The 16,293-nt window shown below is 41.9% G+C and overlaps 1 protein-coding gene across 2 annotated transcripts; it reads left to right on the top strand.

The window, feature by feature from the left end:
- Nucleotides 1-759: 759 nt before the first annotated feature.
- LOC109869637 (lysophosphatidic acid phosphatase type 6) lies at nucleotides 760-16,012 on the top strand. Of its 2 annotated transcripts, none has more exons than XM_020459918.2 (11): nucleotides 760-1,044; nucleotides 1,479-1,702; nucleotides 2,155-2,283; nucleotides 7,176-7,306; nucleotides 8,175-8,254; nucleotides 8,360-8,447; nucleotides 8,582-8,714; nucleotides 9,258-9,358; nucleotides 9,550-9,642; nucleotides 12,294-12,459; nucleotides 14,345-16,012. In XM_020459918.2, the coding sequence occupies exons 2-11, from the start codon at nucleotides 1,484-1,486 to the stop codon at nucleotides 14,477-14,479; spliced, it is 1,275 nt and encodes a 424-aa protein (XP_020315507.1). In that variant the 5' UTR covers nucleotides 760-1,044; nucleotides 1,479-1,483; the 3' UTR covers nucleotides 14,480-16,012. The 2 variants fall into 2 exon arrangements, with proteins under 2 accessions (XP_020315507.1, XP_020315499.1); XM_020459910.2 differs by having other exon boundaries at nucleotides 1,474-1,702.
- The last annotated feature ends 281 nt before the right edge of the window (nucleotides 16,013-16,293 follow it).

Raw genomic sequence — 16,293 nt, 5'->3', positions numbered from 1 at the left:
TTTGTCTTGATCCACCACTACCCCAGAGAGCTCCGGGACTGGCTGTCCTCTTAAGACTATTTTTGTTAGACAGCAGAGGCAAATCGAGTTATGAATTAATGGTCGCTTTTACCACTAGTGTGTTAATCATCCTACCGTGTTCCTACCGTGTTATCATGCCTGTGCTATCTTCCAGCTGAATGTAATTTATATAACATTATTTATTGCCCTGCTGCCCAACTCTAATAAATATTGGCACTTTGGTAAACACTGTTTGAAATTTATTTGACAGACCTGTCTTCAACCTGTCCCGAGGACCTCCACTCGTGTGTAAAAAAGCACAGATAGAACAACGAGACAGATATTTCACTGGATGTATTGTGAAGCATCTGCTTGGCATTTCCATTCCCTACCAAATATGGTATTGAGAGGAAGCCCAATTGCGGGCAGTGGGAGAAGATTTTGGCCGAAATTCTGCAAATTTTCAAGTCGATGAAACATTTGACGTCAATACAGTTTTCTGTTCCCAAAACTTACATATGTTACCAACAGAGTGGACTAGAGTTTGTAGACTTTACCTTTGCAAAAATCGCGTTGTTTAAAGGAGCACAAAGGCAAATTGAGTCACGCGCGCTTCACAGACTAGGCGTTCTCTCACGGAAATATGCAGATATTGCTAGAGCGCGCCAATAGGATCTCGTTAGCTCGTGCTTGGCTCTGCCCCTTCTTGTATGTTCTGCCCACCATGGCTCATTTGTTCCCATAGGAAACGAAATAATGTTGTATATCTTGGTTTACTTATACAATTATTTTTAAAACTGGCCTAATACAGTTTAAGGGGGGAAGGGGGAAATGACGTTTGTGGGCAGCTTTTTCGGGAAGAGTAGTTTACCGCAACCATTGATTCGCTTTGAAAGCATGGATCATACCAGAAAGGACTACATATTCCAAAAAACCTTTTATCCTTAACCGGTGCAGTGTTTTCAAAATAGCCTGAGTTAGTCCATAGAGGATTTTTATCAGAAAAATTTGTTGGCTAGTTAACTGTTCCAGTGCGTATTAAACGTAAGTACATTTGAGTTCAAAGCCGTGTGCCATTCAAGTAGCTTGAGATGTAACGTTAGCTAACCCCTAATCGATAGAATGACTAATTTCTTACGTTTGACATTAACTAGCTATGAGTTGACATTTGTTGATAGCTAGCTAACCTTCAGTCTGCAGCAACTGCTCGATCTTGACGGCTAGCTAGCTAAGAGCCATTAGCTCAGTGGCAGCCAGCTTGTTCGTAGCTCCTGCTTCAAAACTTGCTGCCATCGCCACCAAAATATCAAGTGCCAGGTTCAACCATACTGCAGTTGTATAACTACCCGGTAATCAACTCTGGAGTCGCTGACATTACAATGTATGAAGATCATAAACTGGTTCGTTGTAAATTATTGACTGTGCTAGCTAAATATGTTTTCAATGTTGTAATTGTGCGGTCTGTCTCCGCAGCACAGTAATCATGAGGATGAGGAAGCTCTGGACCAAAGCAGGTGTTCTGGGCTCGGTATCCATGGCGTTTGGATCCATGTTCTGGTCTCAGAAGAAGACGGAAACGACTCAGACGGGTTCGACCACCGCATGCACGGAACCACCTTCTCCTTATGAGCTCAAACTCGTGCAAGTCCTGTTCCGCCACGGAGCCCGAACTCCGCTGAAGTCTATACCGGATGTCATGGAGGTGAGGGACCATTTGTGTCAAATATGGTGAATAAATAATACATTAAGATGTCCCACTCATGCCTTTTACCGTAGAAAACAATATGAGTTCCGGTCTGCTTAACGGGGTGGCTCTCCCATAGGCACCAATGCATTAGCAGCTGGGTGTAAATGATCTACTTAATGTATTCACTTAATTCATTAACCAGAACAAATGAGGGAGTGGGATGTCTTGTTTCCTTTTCCATCTCTGCCTGTGTTCTGCCCCTGAACAAGGCAGTTAACCCACTGTTCTTAGGCTGTCATTGAAAATAAGAATTTGTTCTTAACTGACTTGCCTACTTAAATAAAGGTTTAAAAAATATTTTATTTTATTTTTTTCAACGTTTAGCCTCATTGACAAGACAATGCATGCTGAAGGTATGGCCACCAGTATCTGAAAAGCTAAAAATACTTCCTTGTCCTGTCTCTCAGGCCCAGTGGGTGCCTAACCTCCTGGAACCCCCAGCACACACACATATCAACTACGTGGTGACAGACCTGGAAGGAGGTCCACGGCCCTCCTCACCGGTGGAGGACAGCTACCGGGCCAACATACTGAGTGTGAGTGTGTGTGTGTGTGAGCAGAGGAAGTTGTACCTAAAGAGATAGGGTCAGGGCGAGGAGTAGGCGCTTTGATAAGTATGGTTAGGGCTGTTACGGTGACCGTATTTCTGCCACACCGGCTGTCACGAGTCATGAAGGCAGTCAAATTCCACGGGACTGTTTAGTCACAGTAATTAGGCTTCTCCAAGCTCTGATGCTGCTGATGGTCATTAGTAGTCTGCCAAACTTGCTAACTGCCTGGTGCTCAGCACGCTATTGTTCTTCTAATCACTCTGACATCAATGCAAATGTAATCGAAAATCTTATCAAACACTTCATGAGAGCCCATGAGCTCATGTTGCGCAACATTTCTACAGGCTATGCAATTGCGTGAGAATGTGATGGCCTCTTTTTAAAAAGAGGCGTATCCCATCAGTTTCTATAGGCTAGACCTACTACATTTATTTCTCAACTTTCCTAATATTAAGCACATTTCTTTCCTTTACAACAGGAGTATAGCCTAACTGGCTGGCATGAAAATGAACCACAGGAAAAGCGTCCTCCATTCGCTTTTTAAGTGCATAAATAAGTGCATATTTTTGGTCCATTCTAAATCAAAACAAATGTCACATATATTATTTAGTATATGTAAAGACAATATTACATCAAGAACAGTCTGATAGTCTAATATTTTCCCCTATCACTTGGGAATTACAGTACCAGTCAACAGTTTGGACACACCTACTTATTCCAGGGTTTTTCTTTATTTTTACTACTTTCTACATTGTAGAAAAATAGTGAAGACCATCAATACTATGAAATAGCACATATGGAATCATGTGTTAAACAAATCAAAATATATTTTCTGTTTGAGATTCTTCAAAGTAGCCAACCTTTGCCTTGATGACAGCTTTGCACACTCTTTGCATTCTCTCAACCAGCTTCATGAGGTAGTAACCTGGAATGCATTTTAATTGACAGGTGTGCCTTGTCAAAAGTTATTTTGTGAAATGTCTTTCCTTCTTAATGCGTTTGAGCCAATCAGTTGTGTTGTGACAAGGTAGGGCTGGTATATATAGTGTATTATTGATTGGATGTTTGTTTATTCCATGTGTGGTGTTGTATGTGTCGAACTACTTTGCATTATCTTGGCCAGGTCGCAGTTGCAAATGAGAACTTGTTCTAAACTAGCTTACCTGGTTAAATAAAGGTGAAATAAATACAAATAAAAAATACAGAAGCCCTATTTAATAAAAGACCAAGTCCATATTATGGCAAGAACAGCTCAAATAAGCAAAGAGAAACGACAGTCCATCATTTAAGACATGAAGGTCAGTCAATCCGGAAAATGTCAAGAACTTTCAAAGTTTCTTCAAGTGCAGTCGCAAAAACCATCAAGAGCTATGATGAAACTAGCTCTCATGAGGACCTCCACAGGAAAGGAAGAACTAGAGTTACCTCTGCTGCAGAGGAACATTTCATTAGAGTTACTAGCCTCAGAAATTGCAGCCCAAATAAATGCTTCACAGAATTCGAGTAACAGACACCTCGCAACATCAACTGTTCAGAGGAGACTGTTTGAATCAGGCCTTCATGGTAGAATTGCTGCAAATAAACCACTACTAAAGGACACCAATAATAAAAAGAGACTTGCTTGGGCCAAGAAACTTGAGCAATGGAGATTAGAATGGTGAAAATCTGTCCTTTGGTCTGTTGAGTCCAGATTTGAGATTTTTGGTTACAACTGCCATGTCTCTGTGAGACTGGTGAACAGATATCTACGCATTTGTGGTTCCCACCGTGAAGCATGGAGGAGGAAGTGTGATGGTGTGGGGGTGCTTTGCTGGTGACACTGTCAGTGAATTATTTAGAATTTAAGGCACACTTAACCAGCATGGCTACCACAGCATTCTGCAGCAATAATCCATACCATCTGGTTTGGGCTTAGTGGGACTATCATTTATTTTTTAACAGGACAATGACTAACACAGCCTGGAGGTGTTAAGGGCTATTTGACCAAAAAGGAGAGTCATGTAGTGCTGCATCAGATGACCTGGCCTCCACAATCACCCGGCCTCAATCCAATTGAGATGGTTTGGGATGAGTTGGACAGCAGAGTGAAGGAAAAGCAGCCAACAAGTGCGCAGCATATGTGGGAACGCCTTCAAGGCTGTTGGAAAAGCATTCCCCATGAAGCTGGTTGAGAGAATGTCAAGAGTGTGCAAAGCTGTCATCAAGGCAAAGGGTGGTTACTTTGAAGAATCTCCAATATAAAATACATTTCTTTAACACTTTTTTTTGTTTTCTACATGATTCCATATGTGTTATTTCATAGTTTTGATGTCTTATTCTACAATGTAGAAAATAGTAAAAAATAAAGGAAACCCCTTGAATGAGTAGGTGTCCAAACTTTTGACTGGTACTGTATATGTTATCACTTGTGAATGAAGCCTATATAAAATAAGTAAATGCCCAGCTTGTGTGCAGTAAGGCAAGAAACGGTGCATGCCCTTTTTTTCGAATCATAGTTGATCAGCCCATGCAACGTAGCCAATAGGCCTATATGTTTTGATCCGGTTTGTATCACAACTAACGTGGCCAAATGGCTTCTTAAAATTAAGCACATTAATCCACTTTACAACGGCTGTAGAGCCTAATTGGCATACATAAGCAGCGCGTGAGTTTCAAGTTTTGGGAAGATAATTTTCACCATAAAAATGCACCTTTAAAATAAAATTACATGCATAATCGTATTTGCGGTCACTTTTGAAAATGGTGTTTTCCTTTTAATTGATTGCATTTTGGATCATTCGCGCTTATACCCTACTGCAATGTGCGCATTGATGCTCTTATAATGTAAAGAAATAGCCTAATAGTTTATCAACATTTTAAGCAAAACGTTCTGATCTGTTGCATCAGTCCGCATTGCTTAAAAATGCTAGTGGTTGTATTCATTTGGGATCTATCGCAACCCACAACTGTCCAAGACTATGTTCAAAATATTTATTTCTCGCACAGAATAGAATAGGTCAACCTTTGTACCATGGCGGATGGTAGATTCACATAGGCTAGTGCTTTTTCTGTTCGTTAGGCCTACTCATCTTGTTGGCTGCCATAAAGTAAATGTGGACAGTTCTTCCAATATCTTCAATATTATGCTCGGAATTAGATAAGGACGTGCGCAGTTGCATCCCAGATGTGTTTTTCACTTGTAGCATTTGAGAAAGACCCGATCGATCACCTGACGGGCATTGGCTAATAAGAATTGAGCTATTTGAGAGAGCCATGTGAGTGAGAGGTGCTTCAGAGCACGCAGCCGGGAGAAGGGAATTATAATTTGTATATTCAGCACAATGGCACAATTAAGGCCACACAAACGGGATGCTGTCGGGAATTTTGAGGCATTAACATGCTTGTCAAATTGTGAATGAGAGACTGATAAAGTGTGTACAGCCTGTGCAAATAACAAAGCAGAGCTCATAACTTTCATGCTGTTTTCAAATCATCATTAGAGTCACATCATCCAGCCTTAGAATGTATTAATAATCAAAACAAATAGCCCAACATTTGTATCGCAACTAAAGTTGCATAAATAACTAAATTAGGCATATATGAGGACCTGTTTATTTCCTAACCGCAATACACAGAATAGCTACATGTGCTCACTCCCTCAAATCGTTTGGAGAAAATATCCTTTCTATTTTATTCAGCTATGTTCAATTGTTTTCTTCATAATATAAGAAAATGCCACGGAATTCTAAGCAAATTTTGTCAGCTATATGAACTAGTGTAGCCCACAGCCATATGGCATAGCCAGTTCCGGGCACAACATAAGGACAACTTATGTTCTTCTGAAATGGACTACATTTTCTTCATATCATGTTTCTTTAGATCTGTCTTTAAAAAAATTGTTTATTGTTTTATTAAATGGATTTATTTGATTATTTAAAAAATATATAAAAATATAACATTTTTTGGGGGGTGGATCAGCTTAATATTGCGGAAAGAATGTTGCTTCCATCAATGTAATTGTCTGCATCATTTCCAATCCCCCATATATTTTTGGGGTAAATATATACAGTATATCACAAAAGTGAGTACACCCCTCACATCTTTGTAAATATTTGAATATATCTTTTCATGTGACAACACTGAAAATATTACACTTTGCTACAATGTAAAGTAGTGAGTGTACAGCTTGTATAACAGTGTACATTTGCTGTCCCCTCAAAATAACTCCACACACAGCCATTAATGTCTAAACCGCTGGCAACAAAAGTGAGTACATCCCTAAGTGAAAATGTCCAAATTGGGCCCAAAGTGTCAATATTTTGTGTGGCCACCATCATTTTCCAGCACTGCCTTAACCCTCTTGGGCATGGAGTTCACCAGAGCTTCACAGGTTGCCACTGGAGTCCTCTTCCACTCCTCCATGACGACATCACGGAGCTGGTGGATGTTAGAGACCTTGCACTCCTCCACCTTCCATTTGAGGATGCCCCACAGATGCTCAATAGGGTTTAGGACTGGAGACATGCTTGGCCAGTCCATCACCTTTACCCTCAGCTTCTTTAGCAAGGCAGTGGTCGTTATACTTGCCTTTAGTGAGAGGTCTAATGCTTTAATATTTAATCATTTCTGCCCTCCGAATTCATATTCATTATATAAATAGGCTGAGTATACTGAGTATGTCATGTACAATTATAATTCAAATGCTTTTAACTGATTGAACATATATATATATTTGCTTATTTGTGGTGTGGTTTTCATGTCAGCCCTTTGGGCTTCCAGCCTCACCCGCACACTGTTTTTTCCAGTTTTTTTATCTGTACTGTTTTGTCTTTCACTTATTTTCTTTGGTGTGAATAAATAAAACCTAACCTTTTGACCCCTGTCCTTTTCCCCTGAAGGGGGGTACGTACCCAGGTCAGTTGACCACGGTGGGCATGCAACAGCTGTATGAGCTGGGAGAGAGGCTGAGGAAGAGGTACATCAAGGACACGGCCTTCCTCAACCCCACCTTCAGCCCTACAGAGGTCTAGTAAGTACTGCAGCCTTCCTCAACCCACACCTTCAGCCCTACAGAGGTCTAGTAAGTACCATATCCTTTCTCAACCCCCACCTTCAGCCCTACAGAGGTCTAGTAAGTACTGCAGCCTTCCTCAACCCCCACCTTCAGCCCTACAGAGGTCTAGTAAGTACTGCAGCCTTCCTCAACCCCCACCTTCAGCCCTACAGAGGTCTAGTAAGTACTGCAGCCTTCCTCAACCCCCACCTTCAGCCCTACAGAGGTCTAGTAAGTACCGCAACCTTCCTCAACCCCCACCTTCAGCCCTACAGAGGTCTAGTAAGTACCACAACCTTCCTCAACCCCCACCTTCAGCCCTACAGAGGTCTAGTAAGTACTGCAGCTTTCCTCAACCTCCACCGTCAGCCCTACAGAGGTCTAGGAAGTACCATAGCCTTTCTCAACCCCCACCTTCAGCCCTACAGAGGTCTGATATGTACCACAGCCACATGTGCTCTTGTCAATAGCCTGGTAGTCACGTTCTGTAGCCAACTCAGATCCGCATCTAGGTAACATGAAGGTAACTTAAGTAACATCAGCCTAGCTAACGTATAGGTCACCTAGGTAACGAGAATGGCTTACTCAGAAAAACTTCCAAATGGACTAATTCGAGGTAAAAAGGAGTTGGAGCACTCAACAAAACAAGACAGAGATTGATTTTGTCATTGTTGTTGAGCACCCCTCCTTTCCTTTTTTGCTGAAGCATAAAGGCCCACCTGAGCTGTCACCTAGGTAACATCAGGCTAGGTAACATAAAGGTTGAAGACATAATACCACAGTACATGTACAAGACATTGATATATTCTTCTAATATATATGCCGTTTCGTCTCTCTCTCCCAGTGTGCGTTCCACTAACATTGTAAGGACCATAGAGTCTGCCAAGTGCCTGGTGGCAGGGCTGTTCCAGCAAAGCCAGAGTGGTAGGTGTCACTGTATGTTTGTTTATTTATGTGCGTAGGAGGCGTGTGTGTCAAAGACCAGTATTTCCGATCTCCTAATGTTGCTCCCCCTCTCTTCTTCTGAAGACATGGTTTCCATTCTGACGACTGAGGCAGAGTCAGAGATCCTGTACCCTAACTACCACGGGTGCAGACTGCTCAAACACCTCAGCGGGTTAGTGAGTGACTGGCTGGGTCCCTTTCCTATACATTTTTGTGTTTGGCTGGATCTCTCACTCTTTAATGTTTGTGATTGGTTGTTTCTGTCTTGTTGATTTTTGTGATTGGCTGTGTCTGTGTGTGCTGTAGTCATCGCTGGGCGGAGTCGTCCACTCTGCCAGACATCGCTGCAGACTTGAGGAGCATCCAGAGTGCTCTGGGCATCGCTGGCCACCAACGGGTTGACTTCATCCTCATCAGGGATGACATGGTGGCCAGAGAGGTGACACAATGCAACAAATATATATATATTCTTAATTTCAAACCTTTTCTTGACTAAATGTATTATGAGATCCAAAGGTATAAATAGTGATATTGTCACGACTTCCGCCGAAGTCGGTTCCTCTCCTTGTTCGGGCGGCGCCCGGTGTCGCCGGTCTTCTAGCCATCATCGATTCATTTTCCATTTGTTTTGTCATGTCTTCTCTCACACCTGGTCTCAGTATCCCTCATTACATGTTGTGTATTTAACCCTCTGTTCCCCCCATGTCTTTGTACAGAATTGTTTATTGTAAGTGCATGTGCACATTTTCTCTGGTGCGCGATGGGTTTTGTACCCATTTGTTTATTATTCTGGTTTCCAGGGGTTTTATCAATATACCTGCTCCGTTGAATACCCAGTTTTGCTCTCCTGCGCCTTACTTCCCTTCCCTTTTGCTAGTTACAGCAAAATCACTTAGTCATTTTGTTTGCATTGCATGGAGATGTTAACATGACAAAGTGTGTGTGTGTGTGTGTGTGTGTGTGTGTGTGTGCGTTATATCAGACACACGGACTGCCCTGCCCACCAATCCTGGACTCCTGGAGGAACACAGTGGAGCAGAGAGCTGTGGAGATGATCTGTCACATCTACGAACCCAGCAAGAGGTCAGGGGTCAAAGGGTAGTGGGATGTAAATACAGATGGGCCTGTGTAGAGGGCCGGGTAGTAGAACAGAGACAATATAGTTCCCTGTTTCATGAGCATAAGGTGCTTTCTTATTCCACATTCAGAAATAAATTCCCCCAAGACAGTTGTTGTTTCCTTCATCTTGTCTGAGGTTTGCTTGTTGTGATCAGGGAGAACCTGCAGCTGTGTGTGGGTCCCCTCTTCCACACCCTGATGGGCAACATTGAAGACCATCTACAGGGCACAACCTCAGAGTCCAAAAGGTGAGTTAGTCTTACTTTTGATTGCATTCATTTTGAATGGGGCCGTGAACCGGAGCTGCCTCCCGGCCGTGAACCGGGTGCCCCGCTCTGGCCAACGACGAAGTGACCTAGATTTTAGCATGTGGATTAATCAACAACAAAAAATTATAATAATCAAATGTATTTATATAGTCCTTCTTACATCAGCTGATAACTCAAAGTGCTGTACAGAAACCCAGCCTAAAACCCCAAACAGCAAGCAATGCAGATGTAGAAGCACAGTGGCTAGGAAAAACTCCCTAGAAAGGCCAACACCTAGGAAGAAACCTAGAGAGGAACCAGGCTATGAGGGGTGGCCAGTCCTCTTCTTGCTGTGCCGGGTGGAGATTATAACAGAACATGGCCAAGATATTCAAATGTTCATAAATGACCAGCATGGTCAAACAATAATAATCACAGTAGTTGTCGAGGGTGCAACAAGTCAGCACCTCAGGAGTAAATGTCAGTTGGCTTTTCTTTGACGATCATTGAGAGTATCTCTACCGCTCCTGCTGTCTCTAGAGAGTTGAAAACAGCAGGTCTGGGACAGGTAGCACGTCCAGTGCTACCTGTCCAAGATGAGTAAGATCCAGTGTTTTCACATGCAAAAGTGATTGCTTTTGATTTATCTGCCTTCCCAATGAAAACGATTTTGAAAATTTTAACATATACAGTGGGGCAAAAAAGTATTTAGTCAGCCACCAATTGTGCAAGTTCTCCCACTTAAAAAGATGAGAGAGGCCTGTCATTTTTATCATAGGTACACTTCAACTATGACAGACAAAATGAGGGGGAAAAATCCAGAAAATCACATTGTAGGATTTTTAATGAATTTATTTGCAAATTATGGTGGAAAATAAGTATTTGGTCACCTACAAACAAGCAAGATTTCTGGCTCTCACAGACCTGTAACTTCTTCTTTAAGGGGCTCCTCTGTCCTCCACTCGTTACCTGTATTAGTGGCACCTGTTTGAACTTGTTATCATTATAAAAGACACCTGTCCACAACCTCAAGCAGTCACACTCCAAACTCCACTATGGCCAAGACCAAAGAGCTGTCAAAGGACACCAGAAACAAAATTGTAGACCTGCACCAGGCTGGGAAGACTGAATCTGCAATAGGTAAGCAGCTTGGTTTGAAGAAATCAACTGTGGGAGCAATTATTAGGAAATGGAAGACATACTGATAATCTCCCTCGATCTGGGGATCCACGCATGATCTCACCCCGTGGGGTCAAAATGATCACAAGAACGATGAGCAAAAATCCCAGAACCACACGGGGGGACGTAGTGAATGACCTGCAGAGATCTGGGACCAAAGTAACAAAGCCTACCATCAGTAACACACTACACCGCCAGGGACTCAAATCCTGCAGTGCCAGACGTGTCCCCCTGCTTAAGCCAGTACATGTCCAGGCCCATCTGAAGTTTGCTAGAGAGCATTTGGATGATCTAGAAGAAGATTGGGAGAATGTCAGATGAAACCAAAATATAACTTTTTGGTAAAAACTCAACTCGTCATGTTTGGAGGACAAAGAATGCTGAGTTGCATCCAAAGAACACCATACCTACTGTGAAGCATGGGGGTGGAAACATCATGCTTTGGGGCTGTTTTTCTGCAAAGGGACCAGGACTGATCCGTGTAAAGGAAAGATGAATGGGGCCATGTATCGTGAGATTTTGAGTGAAAACCTCCTTCCATCAGCAAGGGCATTGAAGATGAAACGTGGCTGGGTCTTTCAGCATGACAATGATCCCAAACACACCGCCTGGGCAACGAAGGAGTGGCTTCGTAAGAAGCATTTCAAGGTCCTGGAGTGGCCTAGCCATTCTCCAGATCTCAACCCCATAGAACATCTTTGGAGGGAGTTGAAAGTCCGTGTTGCCCAGCAACAGCCCCAAAACATCACTGCTCTAGAGGAGATCTGCATGGAGGAATGGGCCAAAATACTAGCAACAGTGTGTGAAACCTTGTGAAGACTTACAGAAAACATTTGACCTCTGTCATTGCCAACAAAGGGTATATAACAAAGTATTGAGATAAACTTTTGTTATTGACCAAATACTTATTTTCCACCATCATTTGCAAATAAATTCATTAAAAATCCTACAATGTGATTTTCTGGATTTTTTTTCTTCTCATTTTGTCTGTCATAGTTGAAGTGTACCTATGATGAAAATTACAGGCCTCTCTCATATTTTTAAGTGGGGGAACTTGCACAATTGGTGGCTGACAATACTTTTTCGCCCCACTCTATTTTATGGAAAAGAGATGCATGTTTCTGAACGATGCATCATGCTGCCTTGGTGACAACATGAATGAGTGGTGCAGATTACGGTTTGATTTGAGAAGGGAGTGCCTGCAAGGGATTGATGATTAGTTGACATGTAGAATCAGATGTGCTTGTCCAGGGCCACAAACAAAATATGTACTGTTTGTGGGGGGGGGTACTAGAGGACTGCAATATAAAACACAGCCAATAAGAGATTTATTGAGCTGCAGATCTCAACCCAACCACTTGATGGTAGCAAATGTAATTTTCTAAATGGCACATTTTTCGTTCCCTACCCCTAATTGTTGCTGAACATCAGAAATGTTCTGAGGGCATTTTCACATATGTGTTTTTTCTCAGGAAGCTGTTCCTGTACTCTGCCCACGACACCACTCTGATGCCCTGTCTCATGGCTCTGGGGGTTTTTGACATGCAATGGCCACCGTACGCCGCTGACATCACCCTGGAGCTGCATCAACACAGGCAAACCAAAGAGGCCTTTGTCAAAGTGTCCTACATTGGCAAGGTATGGTCTAGGGCAGGGTTTCCGTTAGCCGGCAATTTCCGGATTTTGGCCCAAATTAAATAAATGAAAAACCGATCAATTAAACTGTTGCCACCCAGAAAAAAAAATCCCGTTGCAAAATAATGCTTTTTATTCATTGATGGAAAAACCAGTTGATGGAAATACATTTGACCATCATGCTTATCGGTCTATAGCACAGGAGGTTGGTGGCACCTTAATTGGGGGGAACGGCTTGTGGTAATGACTGGAGTAGAATCAGTTGAATGGTATCAAACACATGGTATCAAACACATGGAAACTATGTGTTTGATTCCATTCACTCCGTTTCAGACATTATTACGAGCCTTCCTCCACTGGTCTATAGGTTAACTAGCATCATTTTATGGAATTAAATTGGCCTGTGTGTATCGTGTGTTAAAACAGTTTTGGTGTATGATTAAAAGATCGCCTCCCATTCACCATTCAAGTGCAGTCAAAAAGGCTATCAGTGTGTCACCCTCCACTTTACAATGTGAGCTGAAGGCAGTATGCATTTTGAAAACATACTTAATTGTTTGAAACCTGAATGTTTTATTTCATATTATGAGGCCTGTTTTACCTTGCTTCAAAGTAGCCTATATGCTAAATCTGACCATGGAAACGTGTAGGCAATTATTTTTATTAAGACTTCATAGGTGGCACATGAGTTTCAAGTTTGGGGAAGCTTACAATTTATCCTGCCATGTCTACCGTTATACATGCCAGTTATGATTTTCATATAATCATTTTTGTGGATTAGTTTTATTTTATCAATAACGTTTTTGTTTCTCAAAACCATTGTCATGTGGTTAATCATAATCTGAATTGAAATTATTCAAATCTAAAAGTTAAAAATCAACTAATGCGAGATCACCAGCCTCTGCCGTATTGACACACCGTGACCCATTGGTGGCTAAAGAAATTAGTGCATAGCGCTCATAGCCTATAACTGCCCTTGTTCTTACACACCAAGGATTGGTGATTATTGAGGATGAGATTGTTGGAAAGATTTTTGAAATATATAGCACTTTGTGACATCAGCTGGTGTAAAAAGGGCTTTATAAATGTATAAATACATTTGATTGAAATAGCTTACCTTAAAGAACTATAGTTTTAATGTTATCATTTGCATTGGATGTTAAACACTTTACATTTACTACTGGTGACATGCTCTGGGGAATAATTATTTTATGTAAGGGCAAACAATTCACACAAACAATGAATGCACAAGAATTGGCAGGAGACAGCTGAGCTGTTCTGGAGAGACACACATCCCCCCCTTCTTGTCTCAACATTTTACAATTATGCTCAAGACACATTATCTTCACACACATTTTAGATGTTTTTCACTGACAGACGCAATTCAACAATCCGCTCAGCCTATTGCCAAGCGTGCTTCCCAAATAGACATCGGACTACGACCGTGTGATTTCTGAAACAATCCACATCATATAGCAACCCATCTTAGTTGTTGCCACTTTAGATTCCCTCTCTAAGTTTCCAACAGAGATTTCCATCGCTCACATATGGAACAGCTATCAGGTGTGCTGTTTAGAATGGTGTTTTCCCAGGTGCGCTCATTTGAATGGTGTTTTCCCGCAAATTGTATTTGCCCTAATGGGTTATACATCCAATGCTTATGGGTCCAGTACATTTCTCAAATGGCAGGTAAATTTAAATCTTCCCGGTCACATTGTCCAGTGCCATATTTTCCGAACTGAGAACTTGGTCTAGGGCGCAAGTGTGCTAGGGAAGAGGCAAGGCTCATATTTAAACACTTTCAGGACCCTCTTTCTCTCTGAGAAAGTTAGTGATCTCTTTTTGTGAGTGTCTCTTTCTTATGTTCTTTGTTTCTTTGTGTCTGTAGGACCAGTTGATTCCAGGCTGTAGTGGAGTCTACTGCCCCCTGCAGGAATTCAAGCAGGCCTTCTCTAACTACTCACTGACCTCTGAACTCTATGAGTCGCTCTGCAACCGCACAGAGAGCATGGCTGACCCCTGAGGCTTCCACACTCTCACTGTTACCAGCCACCCTGTTTACATCCCACCAGACATCCACTCTCCAGCCCTAGCCTAGCATTAGCCCGTGTATTAGAGTATTTAGTATGTTAGGATACCTCATTGTTTAAGCCAGGGGTGGGCAAACTTTTTGGCATGAGGGCCATATCGGGATTTAGAAATTCGATGAAGGGCCGTACAGATATATAAAAAAAAAATTTATCTATACATTTTTTTGAATCAATTTGCAGGCCAGAAAATAGGTCCATTGTAAATGGGTCCATTATAAATAACCCATTGGGCTCCCTAGTGGCACAGCATCTCAGTGCTAGAGATGTCACTACAGATCCTTGTTCGATTCCAGGCTGAATCACAACTGCGCCACCCTATGGGAGTCCCATAGGGTGGCGCACAATTGGCCCAGCATTGTCTGAGGTAGGCCATCATTGTAAATAAGAATTTGTTCTTAACTGGCTTGCCTAGTTAAATAAATCTAATCAAATAGGTCCATTATAATGTTCTATCTAGTTTTAGACATTCAAGTGTGGCCTGGAGTGTTTATGTTAACCTAAATTATAATTTCCCCCCCACATTTATTTTATTATTTTGTACCTCCCGTGGGCTGGATTGAATGGTCATGTGGGCCAGAGTTTGCCTGTCCCTGGTCTAAATGTACAAAGGTAGCGTCACTGTCAAAGTGGATAACTGGCTTTGAAATCACACCCAGGGCAATAGGCATCCTGTGTGGTACTGCTTCAACTGGTTAAGATAGTCAGTCCTGTGTGGCTCAGTTGGTAGAGCATGGTGCTTGTAACACCAGGTTTCTGGGTTCGATTCCCATGGGGGACCAGAACGAAAATGTATGCACACGCTTTGGATAAGAGCGTCTGCTAAATGACTAAGATGAAGAAAGTTTTACTTTACAAAGTAAAACTTAATAATATTGAAATAATCTGGTGATATTATAATGCCTAAAATGTTACCAATTATAATCATAAATGTACTTTCTGCGACAGTACTATGCACAGAGCGATGTGCTTTTATGTCTGTAGATACACTGCATTTACCTGGTTATTACTTTATGCACAGCACTGTAAATGACAGGGCTTATAGATACTGTATATTGACTTTCTGAAATGTTCTGGCTTTGTTTTTTTTGAGAGTGAACCAAAATGCTTCACAGCAAACTGCAATCTTCTCCTCAGGGGAAAACCAAGCACTTCATGTACATAGTGCTCATTAACCAAGGGTACCAAAATGTATGGTGTGTATGAGAGTGTGTGTTTACCCACTCAGAATCATTCATTTTAGAACCTTTTTAAAAAGGGATTTATTCTGTTTACGATATGTTGTGAGTGAAACAGTAGGTGCCTTCTTTTAGGAATGTGTTGATTATATTGAGTGTATAAATTATATGCATGGACATGTGAGCGAATATATACACTACACACTGGAGTGTTTATTGGTTCTAGGTCTCATCATGGGGAGTTGACCTGACTTTGGAGTGGTGGTTATAATAAAGAGTTGGTCAAGGCTTTGTCTGTCTCTAATGTGCAACACCAGTGGTCATATGGTCAGTCAGTGGTCATCATAAGGGTACCTGACCCACAGTTTTCAGTCATGTGTTAGATCATGTATCATGGATGACTGTATGATGTAAGACAAACCGGCTCCAAGACAATGGGTGCATTTGAGCAGATCAGTCGGTGAAAATGGTTGGTCACCACTTATCAAAGGGGATAACAATTGTCTGACTTGAGCCAACATGTTGACTGCATGAACTTTACAAAAACCATGTGATCAAAGGTCATGACGGTT

Source organism: Oncorhynchus kisutch, linkage group LG2 (genome assembly GCF_002021735.2).
Source record: "Oncorhynchus kisutch isolate 150728-3 linkage group LG2, Okis_V2, whole genome shotgun sequence".
NCBI classification, from domain to species: Eukaryota; Metazoa; Chordata; class Actinopteri; order Salmoniformes; family Salmonidae; genus Oncorhynchus; species Oncorhynchus kisutch.
The sequence above is the reverse complement of the archived record's forward strand: the minus strand, read 5'-3'. Positions and strand labels throughout refer to the sequence as shown.

What these genes read in the sequence shown, in the direction of transcription:
- LOC109869637 (XM_020459918.2), top strand. Translation starts at nt 1,484, where the DNA reads ATGAGGATGAGGAAGCTCTGGACCAAAGCAGGTGTTCTGGGCTCGGTA. An exon ending in GTTCCAGCAAAGCCAGAGTG is followed by an intron (nt 8,255 to 8,359) that starts GTAGGTGTCACT and finishes CTTCTTCTGAAG; the next exon opens with ACATGGTTTCCATTCTGACG. An exon ending in ATCTACGAACCCAGCAAGAG is followed by an intron (nt 9,359 to 9,549) that starts GTCAGGGGTCAA and finishes TGTTGTGATCAG; the next exon opens with GGAGAACCTGCAGCTGTGTG.